Source organism: Dreissena polymorpha, chromosome 9 (assembly GCF_020536995.1).
Source record: "Dreissena polymorpha isolate Duluth1 chromosome 9, UMN_Dpol_1.0, whole genome shotgun sequence".
In the NCBI taxonomy this organism is placed as follows: Eukaryota; Metazoa; Mollusca; class Bivalvia; order Myida; family Dreissenidae; genus Dreissena; species Dreissena polymorpha.
Genome location: NC_068363.1, coordinates 9,891,832 through 9,914,566, shown reverse-complemented (window position 1 = coordinate 9,914,566; position 22,735 = coordinate 9,891,832). Strand labels below are relative to the sequence as shown.

Sequence of the window (22,735 nt, the reverse complement as noted above, 5' to 3'; positions counted from 1 at the left end):
AATGTTAAAGTTGTTATAACTTTGGTATGCTTGGACCTAGAGTCTTGAAACTTGACATGAAGGTTGGCCAGAACTAGTAAGTAACCACTGGACATTTCAAGGTCATTCATTTGAAGGTCAAGGTCACTGTGACCTTGAATGTAAAAATGTTAAAGTTGTTATAACTTTGGTATGCTTGGACCTAGAGTCTTGAAACTTGACATGAAGGTTGGCCAGAACTAGTAAGTAACCACTGGACATTTCAAGGTCATTCATTTGAAGGTCAAGGTCACTGTGACCTTGAATGTAAAAATGTTAAAGTTCTTATTTTATGTTATAACTTTGGTATGCTTGTACCTAGAGTCTTCAAACTTGAAATAAAGATTGGCCAGTACTAGAAGATGACCACTGGTCATTTCAATGTCATTCATTTGAAGGTCAAGGTCACTGTGACCTTAAATGTTAAAATGTTAAAATTGTTATAACTTTGGTATGCTTGGACATAGAGTCTTCAAACTTGACATGAAGGTTTGCAAGCACACTTAGATGACCACTGGTCATTTCAAGGTCATTCATTCTAAGGTCAAGGTCACTGTGACCTTGAATGTAAAAATGTTAAAGTTCTTATAACTTTGGTAGGTAAAAATGTTAAAGTTCATATTTGTGACCTTAAATGTTATTGTTGTTCATGTATATGCATGCATTCAAAACATAACATGCTCATGCCTTGAAAAGTACTTACATTTCATTTTGACCTTTGAACAATATTTCAGTAATTTAAGTATTGCATTGACAAAAACACGAAAGGTACTTTCCTGTCATTTAAATCAAAAATCCGGCTTCAATGCGGTCATCTCCGACCGCGGAACTCTTGTCTAAAGAATAACTCCATTTGTGATTGAATAAGATGTTTAGAGGGATCAACTTTATTTTTTCCATGATCAGCAAAACCAAACTTAACACTGTTATGGTATGCATCTGTTCTAAACAATAAACTCAGTGATGCGGATTTCATTTCTAACCGTCAAGCCTGTCGTAACGTTTTTATACCCCAACAAACGAAGTTTAGGGGGGTATATAGGAGTGAACTTGTCTGTCGGTCCGTATTAAGTGTCCGCTCTCTAATTCAAGTAGTTTTCATCAGATCTTCACCAAACTTGGTCAGAAGTTGTATCTACATGATGTCTAGGCCAAGTTCGAAAGTGGGCCTTGCCGGGTCAAAAACTAGGTCACGGGGTCACTTGGTGCGTTTTTTAACATTCAGCCTGGTTTCCTCTCTCTTATTCAAGTAGTTTTCATCCGATCTTCACCAAACTTGGTCAGAAGTTTTATCTAGATGATCTGAAGGCCAAGTTTGAACATGGGCCATGCCAGATCAAAAACTAGGTCACAGGGTCACTTAGTACGTTATACACATTGAGCATGGTGTCCGCTCTCTATTGCAAGTAGTTTAAATCCGATCTTCACCACACTTGGTCGTTGTAACTAGATGATGTGTAGGTCAAGTTTGAACATGGAACAAGCCAGGTCAAAAACTAGGTCGTGGGGTCACTTAGTGTGTTTTAAACATCACAATGTTGTCCGCTCTCTAATTCAAGTAGTTTTCATCCAAACTTCACCAAACTTGGTCAGAAGTTGTATCTAGATGATGTCTAGGTCAAGTTTGAATATGGGTCATGCCAGGTCAAAAACTAGGTCACGGGGTATCTTAGTGCCTTTTAAACCTCACCATGTTGTCCACTCTCTAAATCAAGTAGTTTTCATCCAATCCTCACCAAACTTGGTCACAAGTTTTATCTAAATGATCTCTAGGACAAGTTTGAACATGGGCCATTCCGGGCCTAAAACTAGGTCACAGGGTCACTTAGTGCTTTTTTAACATTTAGCATGGTGTCCGTTCTCTAATTCAAGTAGTTTACATCGATCTTCACCACTTGGTCAGAAGTTTTATGGAGATGATCTTAAGGCCAAGTTAGAACATGGGCCTTTCTGGGTCAAAAACTAGGTCAAGCGGTCACTAAGTGTGTTTTAAAAATTGAGCTGGTGTCCGCTGTTTTTTGTGAAGACGACCTGCAAAATATTATGTGTCAATGCGGTATGTAGGGGTATTCGTCACGTCTGTGACAAAGCTCTAGTTGGTCTTATATTAATGGGAAGCGGACAACGATAACGAGCGAGGCATGGTAGAGGGGAGATAACAATGGGGTAGGATTAAGGTTAGTGGTTAAAGCTAACCCGACCCCTTACCCTACCCCCCCCCCCCCCTCCATCCCCCTCACCCCCCACGCGCATTACAATACCATGCATCGCTCGTTGTCATTGTCCTCTTCCCAGATCATCTAGATACAACATCTGACCAAATTTGGTGAAGATCAGATGAAAACAACTTTAATTAGAGAGTGGACTTCTTTGTGGAGGTATAATAAGTGTAAGCACTCCTTTTTGTTAGCTCACCTGATTGCTCAGATGAGCTTTTGTGACCGGTCTTTGTCCGTCGTATGTCTGTCCGTCCGTCCTTTAACATTTGCTCGCAAACACTCTAGAGGCCACATTTCTTGTCCCATCTTCATGAAACTTGGTCAGAAGCTTTGTCCCAATGAAATCTCGGCCGAGTTCGAAACTGGGTTGTGCTGGGTCAAAAACTAGGTCACTAGGTCAAAAAAAGAAAACCCTTGTAAACACTGTAGAAGTCACATTTCATGCCCAATCTTCATGTAACTTTGTCAAAATGTTTGTATTTATGATAACTTGGTTGAGTTCAAAAGCGGTTCCGATCCGTTGAAAAACATGGCCGCCAGTGGGCGGGGCAGTTTTCCTTATTTGGCTATAGAGAAACCTTGTAAACACTAGAAGTCACAATTTTTGCCCAATCATCATAGAAGTTGGTGGAAACATTGGTTCAATTGATGTCTCGGACGAGTTTGAAGATGGTAGAGATAGTTGAAAAAACACGGGCGCCAGTGGGCGGGGCATTTTTCTCTATATGTATATAGTGGCAGTTTTCCCTATTTGGCTATAGAGAAACCTTGTAAACACTCTAGAAGTCACAATTTTTGCCCAATCATGAAAGTTGGTCAAAACATTGGTTTTATTGATATCTCGGACGAGTCAGAAAATGGTCAGAATCGGTGAAAAAACATGGCCGCCAGTGGGCGGGGCATTTTTCTTTATATGTATATAGTGAAAACATGTGAACACCGTAGAAGTCACATTTTTGGCCCAATTTTCATGAAATTTGCTCAACACATTTGTTTCCTTGATACGAGAGTTCAAAATGGTTCCGGTCAGTCTAATAACATGGCTGCTAGGAGGGGGGCAGTTTTCTCATTATGCCCCCCCCCCTTTCGAAGAAGAGGGGGTATATTGTTTTGCTCATGTCAGTCCGTCTGTCCACCAGATAATTTCCGGATGATAACTGAAGAGCGCTTATGCCAAAGATCATGACACTTCAAAGGTACATTGATCATGACTTGCAGATGACCCCTATTGATTTTCAGGTCACTAGGTAAAAGGTCAAGGTCACGATGACCCGAAATAGTAAAATGGTTTCCGGATGATAACTCAAGAGCGCGCCTAGGATCATGAAACTTCATAGATACATTGATCATGACTCGCAGATAACCCATAATGATTTTCAGGTCACTAGGTCAAGGTCACGGTGACCTGAAATAGTAAAATGGTTTCCGGATGATAACTCAAGAACGCTTAGGCCTAGGATCATGAAACTTCATAGGTACATTGATCATGACTCGTAGATGACCCCTATTGATTTTCAGGTCACTAGGTCACGGTCACGGTGACCCGAAATAGTAAAATGGTTTCCAGATGATTACTCAAGAACGCTTATGCCTATGATCATGAAACTTCATAGGTACATTGCTCATGACTCGTAGATGACCTCTATTAATTTTCAGGTCACTAGGTCATGGTCACGGTGATCTGAAATAGTAAAATGGTTTCTGGATGATAACTCAAGAATGCTTATGCCTAGGTTCATGAAACTTCATAGGTATATTGATCATGACTCGCAGATGACCGCTATTGATTATCAGGTCAAAGGTCAAGGTTACAGTGCCAAAAAACGTATTCACACAATGGCTGTCAAGGTCACGGTGACTCAACTTAGAAAAATCGTTTCCGAAAGATAACTCAAGAATGCTTACGCCTAAGATCATGAAACTTCATAGGTACATTGATCATGACTCGCAGATGAAATAATGATGAAATTGACCAGGATGTTTGTCTGGACAATATTTAGGTCAAGTTTGACATTTGGTAAAGATGGAATGAACCGACTCCTCTCAGGTGAGCGAACTAGGGCCATCTTGGCCCTCTTGTTATATTAAACCATTTTCTATTTTATACCCCCCATAAGCGAAGTTCAGGGGGGGGGGTATATAGGAGTGAGCTTGTCTGTCGGTCGCTCCGTATTAAGTGTCCGCTCTCTAATTCAAGTTGTTTTCATCCGATCTTCACCAAACTTGGTCAGATGTTATATCTAAATGATCTCGTGGTCAAGTTCGAATATGGGTCAAAAACTAGGTCACGGCGTCACTTAGTGCGTTTTAAACATTGAGCATGGTGTCCGCTCTCTAATTCAAGTAGTTTTCATCCGATCTTCATTTGTTTTGAGGATAGCAATTACTTGCATAGTATTTTAACAGCTAAGTTGATGATGACATTTGTAGGGTATTAAAACATTATTTTAACTGTGCCAAGATATTGCTGTAAGGACTGTTGGGTTATGGTCTAAGTACATTAAAAAAGTCGTAACTATATGTTTCAATATTTTAGTATATCTACGGTACGACCATATCGATAACATTTTAATATCTTTTGTTTTCCTAGTGGGGTCCTTTCCGTTTATAACAGTTATACGCACCTACGTGTGTGCATTTCTCACTTAAGATTAATTTGTCCAGCTCCGTGCGGCATGCTTGCTAAACTGTAAAAATGGTTTTGTGTTCGTGAATAAGTGCATCCAAACCTGCCCAGACTGTAACTTATTAATCATACATATACTTGTCCAAATACCATAACGAAACGCATTGTATCATTCAAAGACACTTGGGCAATGAATGTTTTCAGCATTTTTCCCATTAAGTTTTTATTTGCTTCAATGAGCAAACCTGTTAACAGTGTCCGACAAATCCATTGCCCGGAGCCCGGGGGCTACCGAAATTTTTTATCGGGCTACTGAAATTTTCCAGCTGACGCCCGCCGGGCTACAATAAATCTATAAGAGCGGTAGCCCGGTTTATTGACAGACATACGTAGAATAAACACGCTGACCATGTGTTTGTACACTGTGTATTGCTTATAATCCGATAACAAAGTGCAATCAATTATCTAATCAGTCACCGATCACTTGCGGTAATGTCTTAAACAGTAACAGTGTATTTTAATCATCCAATCAGAATCAACATTTGTCGTCTGCTAATAATATAATGTGAGCCGGTTGGATAGTTGGCGCACATGATGCAACATCATTTCGCAGTTTGGAATTCTTTGTTAACCGCAACAATGAGTAATAGCGACAACGTTTTTGATGTCGTTAAAATTAAATATCCAAGGACGCCAAACATTAAATAAATTAAAACAATAGCGGATTCTTCAAAACGGTAACGAAACCGAAAATGAATATTAATGACAACTTTGTGAACGCGGTTAACACCTGCTAATTAGTTTGCATTGTCAATTAATAATTGGATTAATCGACTGTTAATCAATAATCCCATATATGCCCGATTTATATTTTTAAAACCAAATTATGGGTGGGTAATATAGACGATAAGAGTCATTAACACAAACGTTTGAAATTTTCTAAAGTGTCAAATGAATTTCCGCACATGGTTCTATTTAAAGATATGATGAAATAAGCTCCCAATCAGGACCGTTTTATTGCAACATGCGTAAATAATCTGCCACGGTGTGCACGCGTTGTGTACAGCTATTTTAGGTTACAAAATTCTACATTTAAGAAATGAATTTCTTTGTCCTGATAAAAAGCGCGCGAAAATTGGCGTGGGTGTATTTATTTGTAAATAAAAATTTCGTAGCGGGTACAACATTGAGATCATTTAATTTACATTAAAAGTTTCTTTGTGAATTTCAACTAAAGTACCGGGGTATGTCGCGAAGTATTTGGCATTGACATTTTCTCTTAATAAAATATCATGTAAACACGCTGTATCGTTACCGTTACGCTGTATCAGTTCCTCATCATTGAAACAATTATTGTATTGTATACTGACTGCACACAAGTGTCGTAACATACGGATGCAATACATGTAAGTAAATTCGGACAGTACTTTAAGTCGGACACAAGTAAATAAATGATTTAATACTCTTGATTTCTTGAAACTCGGTATTTGTTGTTAAAAAGGGCAATTGCATTGATTAACACCATACGAATCAATCGTATTGATCATCTAAACGCTTTATTTACGTTTACGACTAAACGTGCTGTCCGAATTTAAGTACACATACATGTGCACATACATGTAATATCTACATGTAGTATATGATTTTCTTTGGTACATTTACATTTAAGTACACGGTGCCTGTACTGTAACATTAATTTACGATATTGACTGTGTACATCAGACTACTTGCTGTTTTATGTATATGTATGTATACATATTATGTATATGTAAATGAAGAAATAAAATAAAGAAGAAAACCTGCCTCTTATCATTTTGTAGGAAAATTTTATGGGCTACCAAATATTTTTATTGGTAGCCCAGTGGGCTACCTGAAAAATAAGAAATTTGTCGGACACTGCAGCCTGTTTGCTTAAATCATAAAAAGCGAATAAAAATTGTCGGAATCTTACCAAAGAACTGATTGGAAAGAATGCACAATGTCCCCGGAGGTCGATGTTTTCAGTTTTGCATCTATCAAATTAATCAATATTCCTCGAGTGGAAGCGCCGAATAATGAACCAAACATGAACCAAACAAAGTTGCCATTTAAATTGCCCTTTCAGCAGTATACTATCTGTGACATATAAAACTTTAAACCACGCATTTACTTTTTACAGTTTTAATTGTTAGTCCTTCAAATATTTTACAAACGGCACTGATGCACATGTAAAACAAACGATACTAAAGACGATAAGTCAAGACACATTTGTACACAAGCAAAGTCGTGCATGCAAATACTTTTTTTATTAAACCTGTTGTGCAAACCAGATGACGGGGTGAAATAAGACAGCACCAGCTCACATAGTAAAGTCCTGAAAGTGTTTTCACGTGTACAACGAAACCATTTTCTGCAATACTAGAAGCGCAATATGTTTACTGCCTGTTGAAAAACACACTGACGTTAACACGCAACAACGGAAACGGTTGCTAGATTATTATGGTTATCACGTTGAATCGATTTACTTTTAACGCCATTGCACAATACTTAGTATAAAAACTAAAGCAGTCTTAAAGTAAAGCGTAAGCGAACGTTGGACATGACTTCCAATAACAAAGTGCAACCATGGATAAACGCGTAGAAAAGTACAGTGTGTGAAATCATGCCGATGCGCAATTTCTCCGCACGAACAGATATTCACAGAACTGTTGCCCTTCCACTCCACCTCCGGTGGAAGCCTCGATCTTAAAGCCGTGGTTCAACAATCGCTGAAAAACCTGAACGGAATTGAGTTTACAGAATCCATTCAGCGGAAAACGTATGACGTAGCGATTGTCCAGATTGAACCCAGAGTTACGCGAGTCCATGAGTGCGGAGTTCAGCTCCGGAAACACTTCCTCTAGGAGAAACCTCTCGGCGCTCAACGAGATTCGCTCTCCGAGATCTGGGCTTAAGCTCACGGCAACACAGTCACAAAAACCGCCGGAAGACGATGACGACGTCGGCTGCGCTTTGGAAACGTTATTTTTATCACACGTGTCCATGGGTTCCTTTTTAACGTTTCTTGTGCCACGCAGGACCTCCAGCTCCTTCATAATGCCCTGAATATCGAAATAACGCGCCTCTTCGTAAAGCTGTTCGGTTTCCGCGAATTTCTCGGGCAGCATGAGTTTTCCCGTGCGCATGTAGTTAAGGATGTGCCGGAACATCTTGCCGTCCCTGTCGATGAAGTAGTGCTGCTTCAACGTATCCAGAACGATGGGAATGTTACCGTTGAACATCTTGGCGAGTCGCGACTCTGGAAACCTGCTTAAAGAATTACACAATTACGTATAAATGTTGTACATTTATTTGTTCTGTGAATTCGAAGTCGGATAAAAAAAATCTGTAGGACAAACACGTTTGCTTGTTTGTTTCTGCCTACGATCGACGTTGTCATGCGCTTTTCGATGAGCACCCGATGTTTGCTAAATGTTATACCGGCTATATCATAATATATAAAGTAGAATATATATTCATTATGACATAGACCCATGCGTATTTTCTTTACATTTTCATTTTCTCTTAACTGCGATAGGCAGCATTGAGTAGCTGCAGGTTTTGTTGGAATCGAGTGGTAGAATAGCACGTGCAAGAGTATGTATATATCACATGTAATGCTCGTATAAATAGTTAGCTTTCAGTAGACTTTGAAACAATATAAATATACAATATTAACGCAGTATACTCGCCGATATCGAAATACATTTCGATTCCGATAGCAATAAATATCAGCGTAAAATATAATGATACAAAAATAACTGCGTGATATTGCGTATACTTAACAACAATATTGCTGCACCGGTAGCGAAAAACATACTCACGGAGCTGATAATTTACGCGCTGCAAGGATAAAAAAGACTTTAATTGATCTTAACGCCCGAGGGCATAGCTAGACTTGCTCTCAAAAATGATCTCCTATTGTCTGCGTCTCAAATTTCAAGTGAAGTAGTTGGGGATTTTCCCGCCGTTTAGGCGTTGTAGATGTTCATGCGGACAGCCTCCGGCGGATGATCATTACCATGGCAACTTAGTAACGAAAGAGAAATCGTTAATCTTGGCGCATGCCTCGGGCTTCAAACTACATTGCCGAAACAGCTTATGGTATGTGTTTGAACGGTTGAAGAGCTTTTAGACACACTGAGCCGTGTTGATTTTGCAATTTAACATTTTGTAATTATACTCTTGGCGTTTTGCAGGACGCAACGAGATCGGCTTAAGACTCTATATGTGAGCAATTATACAAGAGAGTCTAGGAAGAAACTTGTTATATAGCCATGCCGTTCTGGAATATGTTTTCACACAGTATTCGAAGTTGTGTATCTTAAAACATTAAAACCAAAAATAAAAACAAATCTCGACAATTAAAATGACAGAACAAGGAACATTAATAAATGCCTTACATTTTCCTCGTAAGATAAAAAATCCACAGCATAAAGACCCGAGCTTAATAATTGCTTAGTAAAACTGTCTAGTCCTTTCTCTAGATATAAATATATATAATTGCAGTGTTGTATTTTTTTATGTTAGAATCTCAGACTTTCAATCGAAATGCGGAAACCTTAGATACACTGCGTTCCTATTTTTGCATATTTGTTTTTAAATAAAAGCGAACAAGAGATGTGTTCGTCAGAAACACAATGCCCTCTATTGCGCCACTTCGAAATAAAAATATTTTTTTGACGTTGAAAGATGACCTTGACCTTGAACTTCCACCACTCACAATGTGCAGCTTCATGAGAACGACGCTTTGATTATTTTTTTTTGACCTTTGTCCTTGAAGGATGACCTTGACCTTAAACTTCCACCACTTAAAATGTGCAGCTTCATGAGATACACATGCATGCCAAATATCAAGTTGCTATCTTCAATATTGAAAAAGTTATGGCTAATGTTTAAGTGTTTGGACGGACGGACAGACGCCATATATTAGACATTTGACCTTGAAGGATGACATTGACCTTCACTTTTCACCAATCAAAATGTGCAGCTCCGTGAGATGCACATGCATGCCAAATATCAAGTTGCTATCTTCAATATTGAAAAAGTTATGGCCAATGTTAAAGTTTTCGAACGGACAGACGCCATATATTTGACATTTGACCATGAAGGATGACCTTGACCTTCACCTTTCACCACTTAAAATGTTCAGCTCCATGAGATACACATGCATGCCAAATATCAAGTTGCTATCTTCAATAGTGAAAAAGTTAGGGCCAATGCTAAAGTTTTTGGACGGACGGACAGACGCCATAGACATTTGACCTTGAAGGATGACCTTCACCTTTCACCACTCAAAATGTGCAGCTCTGTAAAATGCACATGCATGCCAAATATCAAGTTTCTATCTTCAATAATGCAAAAGTTATGGCCAACGTTAAAGTTTTTTTTTTCGGACGGACGGACGGACTGACATAAAAACATACTGACTGACGGACAGTTCAACTGCTATATGCCACCCTACCGGGGGCATAAAAAGCTAGTATAAAGTTCAGATTCTAAGGCACGAACCGTGTAAGCGTCTCCAGAGACGACGTGTATATGACGCCACCGACATCTATGTGCACCGGTGCCGTGTAGCGCGTGGGGGTGGCCGGACATGGTACACCGGTGATCTTCGTCGGCGTCGGGTAGCCGCCATTCTGCGTCGCGTGCGCCGTCGAAAAAACGGGCCGCGTCGCCGGAGAGGCGTTCCGACGGGCCGCGACCGTCGACTCCGGAAGAGAAACCTTCAGCTCCAGCTTGAACGAGTGAGTGGGAGTGGTAGAGTCGGGCACCAGTTTCCTGAAATATTTTAGAAGTGACAATCAAACCTTATAATGTTTTTATAATACTAGTATATAATACAAGAGACATTAATTAACAGTGAGTATTGTCACTGTTTTATTTACAACTAAAGTGTATCGTACATCGATAAATTAAATTCATAATCAGAAAAAAAACTATAATAACAGTACCTTTTTGGAAGAAATCCGTCAGCAACAGAAATTCATAAATAATTAAATCCTGTAGCTATATCAAGTTGTGCAATAAGTTTAAACAAATTTAGTCATCAAATTCACAGCAGGTGTCAACAGCACAGAAACTAGATCTCAACTGCGAAACACGCTACTGAAAGCTTGTCTACCCCGGGGCTAAACTATTTATACATGTCGACAAAGCTCCCGGCAGTCTACATTAACGCACACGTCTAATTGGGTATACATTCATCTGTGTTCACGGACTTGACCCGCTCTGGTACCCTCAGGCGGATATCCGGGGATGTTTGTACTTGCCATGTAAGGGAAGAATGGAAGGCCTTTGTTCAATATTCTCGGCCTCAGGCACTGTACACTAATTGAATTGGAGCTTCATTCCCAAATGACTTAAAGGGGGCAATTGTAGCAAAAAATATTAGATGTCATATACGTGCTACCGGCTACTGCTACAAATACTAACTACTTTAAGTACTTTCAACTGCTACTACTACTGCTAAAGCAACACATACAACAATAACAATGCCAACTTATACTACTACTGCTGCTGCCACTACTTCTACTACAACAACAACAACTACTTCTACTACTACCGCTGCTGCCACTACTTCTACTACTACAACAACAACAACAACAACTACTACTACTACTACTACTACTACTACTACTACTACTACTACTACTACTACTACTTCTACTACTACTACTACTACTACTACTACTACTACTACTACTACTACTACTACAACTACTGTTATAGTACTACTACTGCTGATGATGCTATTTTGTCGCTGCTGCTGCTCCTCCTCCTCCTACTACTACTGCTGCTGCCGCTACCACTACTTCTATGACTACTATTACTACTCCCGTTGCTACTACTGCTGCTGCTTCTACTACTACAACAACAACTACTACTACTACAACTACTACTGATGCTGCTGCTGCTGATGATGCTGTTGCTGCGGCTACTAGTACTGCTTCTTCCACTACCAGTCCACCACCACCACTACTATTACTGCTACGTCTGATAATTATGATGACACAAATACTTGTCTAAGAGATATCTACTGATCACATGAAGGCTCAGCCAACGGAGAATATATTATAAATAATAATAACACTCATTGTTATTTTTTAATGTCATGCAGATCCACAAGCACTTAAATGTAATTAAAATAGAACTATAAAATCTTACCTTATGATTAAGACGAAACCTGATTAACACACCTTATTTAACTTCTTCTTTCGCCGTAAAATAACACCTAGCAATTTTTTGTTCGATTGTTCTAACCTCCTTCCAGCGAGGTACGGAGGAAATCAGCACGTTTTCAACCAAGTCGCCTGTTTTATCTGTTAGTTCAATACACTCCTCCAGCGGGTGAAACGCCCGAAGCCAAGCGCTCTAACGCTTAAACTGCGCATGTGGAGGCCGCGTTCTCTACTAGAAGCGCAATGAAAGAGAGAGAGAGGCCCCGGGCAACGGCTGCCATAGCGACGGATTAAATACTGGTGAGCGTCGGGAGAGAATATTACGTATATTATTGAGTTTCAATATTGCTGAGTGAATGGCTTAAGGGGGTTTGTACGAATATAAAGTCTATTTGAAGAATATCTTGAGCAAATAGCAGACATAAAGGCGAAGTAAATTTTCTATTGAGGATAGAAGTGTTTCTCACAGACTGATAAGCTTCAAGTCGCTGATTAAAACATTTGACAGTTTTCAAAGCAACACACTCCACACAATAATGGACTTCAACTGTATTTCTAATTGACTTAAACAAATCTGTATAAATTAAAGTATATATTAGTCTCGAAAAGGAGAAAGAACAACTTTTTACAAATATAAAAACGGAATAAATAAAAGCGAATTTTAGATTTCTTTAAATTGCAAACTTATTATCACAATTTAAGTATGAATTGAGCAAAATAGAGATAATGTGACACAAATGAGCTTAACAATGGTGTTTATGTATGTATTTTCTAATACAAGCAAATGGCGCCAACACCCAATCAATTGCCCTCAAAATCTTGGGCAACAACTTCGGACAAACAGAAGTCCGTCATGCGCGTAATCGAACATGGGCCTTTGTATAGGTGCCTGAATCGAACAATGACGTTATAAAACTAATCGATCGACTTTCCGAAAAATATTGATATGATATCTCACTGATATTAATGCAATCGAAATAGACAATTAATCTATCATTAAAAACAGTAGATAATTATGTCACCAAAAATTAGCTTAGTCATGCGTGCTCCCAGTTACATAAAAAACTTCGAAATGTTCATTTTCATCAAATTAGTACTTAAAAAGTACTCACTCCAACGTTTGTGCAATAAAGGTACGCTTGAGATTTTGTGTAAATTTAACAACAAACCAATAATACTAATGCGACAAACGCAAATCACGTGCGTCTATACAGTATATTTTAATGTACTTAAGGCAAGCAAAGCAATTTGCCGGGTTTAAATTACGGTGTTGAAATACAAAGCGCTTTATTATTTACTTTTTAGCCAAGGGGGAAATGTTTTCAAAACTCGAAAAACGATTTTTTCAGTAAATTTATTCGCTTTGTGAAAAATATGTATTCAAATAGCCGAAAGCAATATTTTCAAATACATTACCGAAAGAGGATTAAGGAGCACAACCAAGTTGAGTGTCTGTAATCAAAGATCTATTAACAAACGTGTTTCCTAATAGATCTTAGCTATTATTGCGTCAAAGTAAGTTTTGAATCTTTGTTCTCAGCTTAAATATTTCGTCATTGCTCCCGATTAATTCGTTAACCGTTTTGCAATTTATCTTACACCGATAGTTTTCATTGCTTATGGGAGTTTACTTGACGAAAGGTCAGGACCGGTCCCGGCGATCTACGCACCTGGTTTTCTAAAAATTTTACCGGTAATGCATTGTAAAACTTCAAGAAACCCAAAACAACAGATTCGTACTTTTCTCTTCTTTTCTTAGAACCACACACGTCCGTTTGTAGTTTGTGAAAATATAAACTGGGCACAAACAGATAATAGCGAGGTACATTCAGTGAATATACGACTTACGATATCCATTCCTTGTTGAAGTCAGGCTTCTCGTACCATGCTAATGATATTGTGATTTTTATTAAGTCTATTTAGAAAACATTCAACAGATCCATTCCTTGTTGAAGTCAGGCTTCTCGTACCATGCTAATGATATTGTGATTTTTATTAAGTCTATTTAGAAAACATTCAACAGAAAAAATTAACGTTAATAAGATGGAAATCGTGCAACCAAGGCATATACTTTATTCCGCTACTGAAGTTGTTGTCTCCCTTGAAGAGTGAACAAATGCCGATGGCGTAGATAGTTGCAATAATCAACTCCCAGCTCATGACCCTACGGGTTGCTCTAAGTATTTACTCATAAAAGCATTCAAGAGCAACTGGCGAAAAGAAGGAATATTGACGTCGACGGCGCTTTCGAACTCAAAGAATAGAAGCGCTATACTTCGTATTCCCGCACTTTGTGAAAATAATGTGTTTTTAAAATAATGTGTTACGATAGAAATAGCACAAGTTTGAAAAATGTGTATGCGTGCAAAACCAAAGTCCATCGAATCGTTAAGATGGCTCCGGTATTTTCTGACATAAATTATGCAATTTTATGCAAGACGAGCTAAAAAGTACATAGCACCCACGAATATTCCGTACCTATCTAAATAACATCTGCTTATATTATATGGAAAATATAGGGATTATGATTACCGTTTGGTAGTGTTTGTAGCAAGTAGCATTGATAACTGAAAACATCCCTGCTTCCATGAGAAGGGCATTGATATTACACAGTTTCGAACTCGAAACCAGCAGAATAAAACTACTGGTAGTTCCCTGAAGAGACATACTTGTGAATACACGTATATACTTTTTGAGAAATATAATTTCCTGTTAAAACTACAATTACGTTTTTAATCGTCATTTTGTCATACTATGAACAAGTCCCTTTAACATGTAGTCTTGCGCTAGTCTACACTCGCGACGGTGTCTTGTCCATAAACCCCAAACTATGTGGAATACATTTCCCACAACAAAGACAATGGTTGATCTTGACTTCGTCACACAGCAACTATTTCGCCATTGTCAAGTTAACAACTTAGTTAGTATTGTCAAATTATCAAGGTGTCTATTATAATCAGGTGTGTAAAAGTCCCTCTAGCACTGCGCCCCGAGACCCCAAGGAACTAAACTGTTCTGAGCCATACCCTTTTTTGACCTTATTGTCCTGTGAAAGTGTTCTCATGGCAAAGGTTTACGAGACAAGATGGACACAAGGTGATAATAAAAGCTTATCATGAGCATGTTGTTCATTAGACAAGAGGGCCATGATGGCCCTGTATCGCTCCACTGTTTTTATGCGAAAAAAGCGTGCAATGCGCATGGGTTGAAATGAACTCAAGCATGTGACTTTCTCTTTCTATCCCTCGTCCCACTGAGCGCTTAAAGTTGGAAGTGTGGGCATTTTTATATATGGAAAACGTTACTACGGTGTTAACTAAACATACTAAAAAGCCCGGGAATTGTCGCACAGGTGCTTTGCTTATAACGTAGGTACATTTATCTCTCCAAAAGATATTGTCGTTCTTTCTATTTCACATATTTTTAGATGCTGAAGATCAAATCTACGCATGTTCTACAATATTAATGAAAATTCCTTCATTCAATCATAAATCTTTTTTTCTAAAATTCCAAAAAGTGTTTGTAGGTTTCAAAGTTTCTGTTACTTGTATAGTTCATGACATATGCAAAATACCTAATGACGTAGATCACCTGAACTTTACTTCGTTCTTGAGGCATTAGTGAGTGTAGCAGGATTGTTAACGTGGTGAAGAAATTGTTTATTGTACAAAGAAGATATTTGCCAGAGGAAACACGAAGTTACGAGTTTTTCAGGTTCACGAGGTGCCGAAAGGCAGTAGGAATGATAACTTTGTAGAGGTTGTTTGTTAAACAAAGTAAATGTTTATGAGACAAAAAATTGAAGTATAATTCATAAAGATGTTGCCATCATGGCAACACTACTTTCATATGGCGTGAGGTTTAAAGAGATATCATGACAAACAATTAGCTTGACCTAACTTTCCTTTACTTTTTCCATCAGACGTTCCAATAGACCATAACTCCTTCTGAAGAGTTTGTTTTCGTTTTGAAAACAGGACTTCCGGTTTCAAAAAGGAGAAATTTTATCACAAAGAATTGAATTTTCTACCCAACCCAACCAATTTATAAATAGTCCTTTACAATATTGTTTCTCGTCTGTAATTTCTTTCAATTAGGGGCAATCCAAAATGTGTCGTTTGGTAAAGGGTTAACATTTATGGATAGTTCACATGTTGGTCTACCTTTTACGCTCGACATGTATGCATTTATCTCTTATAATTAAAAAGTTGTTCCAAGTGTATTTTGATAAACTTTTAGTTTGAGAAGACAAGAAACCGTCGGAGACGGGTGATGCTCCCCCAAGTTTTTTTTGTCACAATATTGCACTTTATATTCAGATTAAAGGAAACGTCTTGAGGGGAAAAACTTTGGACAAAATAATACGATGGATGGTTTAGCAACTTAAAAATTTCAAAGGGCCATAACTCATCTAACCAGAACATACTAATAACATGCGCATCTCCTCAAGGTAGTTAAGCTTCCCATAAAGCTTCATTGAAGTCCAGTCAGTAGTTTGGGAGAAATAATAGCACGGACAAGAATTGCACTATACGTACAGTTTATAGAAAATTTCAAAGGACCATAACTCTGTGAAAAATCATCCAACCATTACCGGCTGATAATATGCACATCTGTTGGTAATGAAACTTCCCATAAAGTTTCATTGAATTCCCGTGATAAATTGCTGAGAAATAGCTCGGACAAGAATTGCACTATATGTAAAATGGAAAACTTCAAAGGGCCATAACTCTGTGAACAAGAGCACCACCTTGCGGGTGCAGACCGCTCATCTTTTTAAAGGTGTAGGGACCTATCTCAATTTCAATCACAAAGGAGAGAGGGGTGGAGTGGAGAGGGGTGTATAGTGTGGGGGTGTGGTCATTTATCATATTATCTTCCAAAAATGAAAAAAAAAAATGAAAAAAAATATTTTTGTGTGTGTGGGGGATTCTTGGGTGGGATGGTTGGACGGTATTTCAAAAATAAAATAATGAAAATAAATATTTGTGTTTTTTTAACCATGTTTGAAAAAATCAAGAGATGTGTTTGTCAGAAACGCAATGCCCCCTATTGCGCCACTTCGATTTTTTTTTAACCTTTGACCTTAAAGGATGACCTTGACCTTCCACCACTCAAAATGCGCAGCATTATGAGAACGCCGCTTTTAAATATTATTTTTTTTACCTTGAAGGATGACCTTGACCTTGAAGGATGACCTTGACCTTCCACCACTCTAAATGTGCAGCTTCATGATAACGGCGCTTTGAATTTTTTTTTACCCTGACCTTGACCTTGATTTTCCACCACTCAAAATATGCAGCTTTGTGAGAACGCCACTTTGAAATTTTGTATTTTTTTTTAACCTTTGACCTTGAAGGATGACCTTGACCTTCCACCACACAAAATGTGCAGCTTCATGATAACGCCGCTTAATTTTTTTTTACCTTTGACCTTGAAGGATGACCATGACTATGAAGAATGACCTTGACCTTCCACTACTCAAAATGTGCAGTTTCACGAGAACGCCGCTTTGAAAAAAAGATCTTTGACCTTGACCTTGAAGGATGATCTTGACCTTGAAGGATGACCTTAACCTTGAACTTCCACCACTCAAAATGTGCTGCTTCTAGAGATACACATGCATGCCAATTATCAAGTTGCTATCTTCAATATTAAAAAAGTTATGGCCAATGTTAAAGTTTTCGGACGGACAGACGCCATATGTTTGACATTTGACCTTGAAGGATGACCTTGACCTTTCACCACTCAAACTGTTCAGCTCCATGAGATACACATGCATGCCAAATATCAAGGTGCTATTTTCAATAGTGAAAAAGAGTGCCAAACTGTCACAAGATACGCCCGTTCGAAGGTTTTGGACACCATGCTCAATGCTTGAAAGTGTCCTCAAGACCTAGTTATTGACCCGGCATGACCCATATTTGAACTTGACCTAGATATCACTTAGATGTAACATCTGACTAAATTTGGTGAAGATCAGATGAAAACTACTTCAATTAAAGAGCGGACAACATGCTTAATGCTTGAAATGCACTATGTGACCTCGTTTTTGACCCGGCATGACCCATGTTCGAACTTGACCTACATATCATCTAGACACAACTTCTGACCAAATTAGGTGAAGATCAGATGAAAACTACTTCAATTAGAGAGCGGACACCATGCTAAATGCTTGAAATGCACTAAGTAACCTCGTGACCTAGTTTTTGACCCGGCATGACCCATATTTGAACTTGACCTACATATCATCTAGACACAACTTCTGACCAAATTTGGTGAAGATCGGATGAATACAATTTGAATTAGAGTCCGGACAAAGTGGCGCCGTTGAAAATGCACTAATTGACCCTATGACCTAGTTTTTGACCCGGCATGACCCATATTCGAACTTGGCCTATATATCAACTAGATGCAACTGCTGACCAAGTTTGGTGAAGATCGGATGAATACAATTTGAAATAGAGTCCGGACAAAGTGGCCCCTTTGAAAATGCACTTATTGACCCTATGACCTAGTTTTTGACCCGGCATGACCCATATTCGAACTTGGCCTAGATATCAACTAGATGCAACTGCTGACCAAGTTTGGTGAAGATCGGATGAATACAATTTGAAATAGAGTCCGGACAAAGTGGCCCCTTTGAAAATGCACTTATTGACCCTATGACCTAGTTTTTGACCCGGCATGACCCATATTCGAACTTGGCCTAGATATCAACTAGATGCAACTGCTGACCAAGTTTGGTGAAGATCGGATGAATACAATTTGAATTAGAGTCCGGACAAAGTGATGCCTTCCGCCCGCCGCCCGCCAAGGGGTTTCACATAATACGTCCCGTATTTTATACGGGCGTATAAAAAATTGTGGCCAATGTTAAAGTTTTTTTCTGACGTACAGACAGACTGACTGACATACTGACAGTTCAACTGCTATATGCCACCCAACCGGTTGAATAAAAATATATTTTGGGGGTGGGGTATAGTGTGAGGGTGTGGTGGTCATTTATTAGATGATCTTTAAAAAAAAATTACTGTGAAACCATTATTATTCGTCCGACATTAATTTTCGCCTTTTTCGTCCTTCGACCGATGGACGAATTCAAGATCCTAACGAACAATCATGTCCCGTATTTGAAACAAATAAGACTGAATTACCGTAACCATGAGGCATTTAAATCCAGCGTAATCCACGCATATACACAGGGCTCGAAATTAACACTCGCATACTCGCAAAATGCGAGAAAAAAAGATTGCAAGGTAAGTTATAAGCCACTAGTATTTTTTGCAAATAAAGAAATAGTGAAAAAAACTAGTTATATTGCTTAATGCGTTCGACGGCGTGAACGCTAAACCGTAGGTCAATTTTTTGAACGTCCGAATACCCATATGCGGAAGCGCGCACCTTGTTTGTTGCCTGGTATACTTATAATACAGATACACAGATGGTATTGTTACAAAGAACATGAAACAGTCGACTATTCACACTCAAGTTAAATCCGGTTTTGACACAAAGGGGTGTTCATTATACAGTGTACTGACAACTGACATTTACTGTAAAACGCGAATGCAATAAGGCTGTATCGAATGCGTCGACTTCGTTTAGGTATAAGTGTTGATTAACGCTAATTGTTAACAACTTTATTACCCATTGTGTGTATTGTGTTTTTCAGGGGTGTTGCAGATTATACAGCCTACACGCGGCGAATCCGGATTAAAGACAATACTATTAAACGTAATTAAAATATGACGATGTATGATCAACACCTGACATCATAACAAAGAATGTGTCAATGACATAAAATAATAAGGGACAGTTACTATCACCTAAAATAACAGACTTGTTAATTGGCATATGCCAAACAAGGCCCACCTCCTGCAAGTGACTACCAAGTGTCACCTCTCTTTCCCCAGCACGATTTTTTCGCAACCGCGTATTACATGTATTACAAACAAATCGGACGTTGTTTTTTTCAAAACCAGAAATGGACGAATTTAAGAGCGGACGAAAAAGTCATTTTTATGAAAAGGGTGAAATTTTGTGCCAACGACAATAAATGGTTTCACAGTAATTGGGGGGGGGGGGGATTGAGGGGGGATTGGGGGGGGGGATGGTTTGGGTTGAGTCTATTGTGGTATGTGAGGTAAGAGTTGTTTTGTCCAAGAATCAATCAAATCTAATAAAAAATAAAGAAGTTATGGCAAATTTAGCCAAATTTAATAATTTGTCCTTGAGAGTCAAGGTCATTCAAAGGTCAAGGTAAAATTCAACTTGCCAGGTACAGTACCCTCATGATAGCATGAACGTATTTGAAGTTTGAAAGCAATAGCCTTGATACTTTAGAAGTAAAGTGGATCTAAACGCAAAATGTAACCATATACTAGTATTCAAAGTTACTAAGTCAAAAAAGGGCCATAATTCCGTAAAAATGACACCCAGAGTTATGCAACTTGTCCTTTACTGTCCCCTTATAATAGTTTGCGAGTGTTCCAAGTATGAAAGCAATACCTATGATACTTTAGGGGTAAAGTGGACCAAAAACACAAAACTTAACCAAATTTTCAAGTATAAAGGGCCCATAATTCCGTCAAAATGCCAGTCAGAGTTACATAACTTTGCCTGCACAGTCCCCTTGATAGTAAGTGTTGCAAGTATGAAAGCAATATCTTTGATACTTAAGGAATAAAATGGACCTAAACACAAAACTTAACCAAAATTTTCAATTTTCTAAGTATAAAAAGGGCACATAATTCGGTCAAAATGCAAGCCAGAGTTATCTAACTTTGCCTGCCCAGTCCCCTCATGATAGTAAGTTAGTGTACCAAGTTTGAATGCAATAGCATTGATACTTTATGAGAAAAGTGGACCTAAATGCAAAACTTAACCGGACGTCGACGCCAAGGTGATAACAATAGCTCATAATAAAAAATAATAAAAATAGATGAGCTAAAAATCATCCCACCATAACCGGCTGATAATATGCACATTTCCTGTTAGTAGTGAAGCTTCCCATAAAGTTTCATTGAATTCCCATAAAAAGTTGCTGAGAAATAGCTCGGACAAGAATTGCACTATATGTACAACGGAAAATTTCAAAGGGCCATAACTCTGTGAAAAATCATCCGACCAGAACTGGCTGATAATATGCACATCTCCTCTTGGTAGTGGCGCTTCCCATAAAGTTTCATTGAATTCAGGTCATTATTTGATGAGAAACAGGCCGGACAAGAATTGCACTAATGTACAGTTAATGGAAAATTTCAAAGGGCCATAACTCTGTGAAAAATCATCCGACCAGAACGGGAGGCGGAAAACTACAACGGGCGAGGCATGGTATGGTATTGCGCAAGGGGGGGGGGGTTAGAGGGTTAGGGTTTAGGTTAGTGTTAGGGGTCGGGTTAGGGTTAGCCTAAACCCAACCCTAACCCGACCCCTAATCCTAACCCTTACCCTAACCCTTTTTTGGGGTTATCACCCCTGCCCATGCCTCGCCCGTTGTAGTTTTCCGCCTCCCAATCCTGGCTGATAATATGCACATCTACTCTTGGTAGTGAAGCTTCCCATAAAGTTTCATTGAATTCTGGTCATAAGTTGCTGAGAAATAGCCCGGACAAGAATTGCACTATATGTACAGTTAATGGAAAATTTCAAAGGGCCATAACTCTGTGAAAAATCATCCTGCCAGAACTGGCTGATAATATGCACATCTCTTGGTAGTGAAGCTTCCCATAAAGTTTCATTGAATTCTGGTCATAAGTTGCTGAGAAATAGCCCGGACAAGAATTGCTCTATATGTACAGTTAATGGAAAATTTCAAAGGGCCATAACTCTGTGAAAAATCATCCGACCAGAACTGGCTGATAATATGCACATCTCTTGGTAGTGAAGCTTCCCATAAAGTTTAATTGAATTCCGGTCATAAGTTGCTCAGAAATAGCCCGGACAAAATTGTGCACGGACAGACACACACGGACGGACAGACAAAGCGGCGACTAGACTATATGCCCATAGTGAATAAATAGCATAAACATGCACAGTTCAACGACTTCCAGTGGCCATGTTTTTGACGGACCAAATTTTCTTAAACAAGCTTTTAATGGGAGCCTTCAAGGGATAAATTTGGCCCCAGGGGCATAATTTGAACAAACTTGGTAGAGAACTATAAGATGTCACTACATACCAAATTTGGTAGCCCTAGGCCCAATTGTTATGGACAGGAATATTTTTAAATTTTGCGCAAGAGGATTTATATAAGCATATGTTCAGTTTTGTGACCCCCGGGGCAGGGTCAAATTTTAGCCCAGGGGAATTATTTGAACAAATTTGGTAAAGGACTATTAGATGTCACTACATACAAAATTTAGCAGCCCTAGTCTCTATAATTATGAACAAGATTTTTAAAGTTTGCACAAAATAGGCCTTATTTAAGCGTATGTTCATTTTTGTGACCCCTGGGGCAGGGTCAAATTTGACCTCAGCGGCATATTTTGATAAAAACTTGGTAGAGAACTTTTAAGATTTTAATACATACCTAATTGGTTAGACCCCAGGGGCATAATTTGAAAAAACTTGGTAGAGAACTTTTTAAAGATTTTAATACATACCAAAAAAATTGGTAGAAATAGGCCCAATGGTTATGGTCAAAAAGATTTTTAAAGTTTGCACAAAAT

At 38.7% G+C, this 22,735-nt stretch overlaps 1 protein-coding gene across 1 annotated transcript; it reads right to left on the bottom strand.

Annotated features, from left to right (window-relative positions):
• Positions 1-7,007: 7,007 nt before the first annotated feature.
• LOC127844758 (BTB/POZ domain-containing protein kctd15-like) lies at positions 7,008-14,626 on the bottom strand. Its single transcript, XM_052375217.1, has 3 exons — positions 14,598-14,626; positions 10,393-10,665; positions 7,008-8,148 (listed from the first exon to the last, which is right to left on the bottom strand). Exons 1-3 carry the CDS (start codon positions 14,624-14,626, stop codon positions 7,503-7,505), a joined length of 948 nt encoding a protein of 315 aa, XP_052231177.1. The 3' UTR covers positions 7,008-7,502.
• Positions 14,627-22,735: the final 8,109 nt, after the last annotated feature.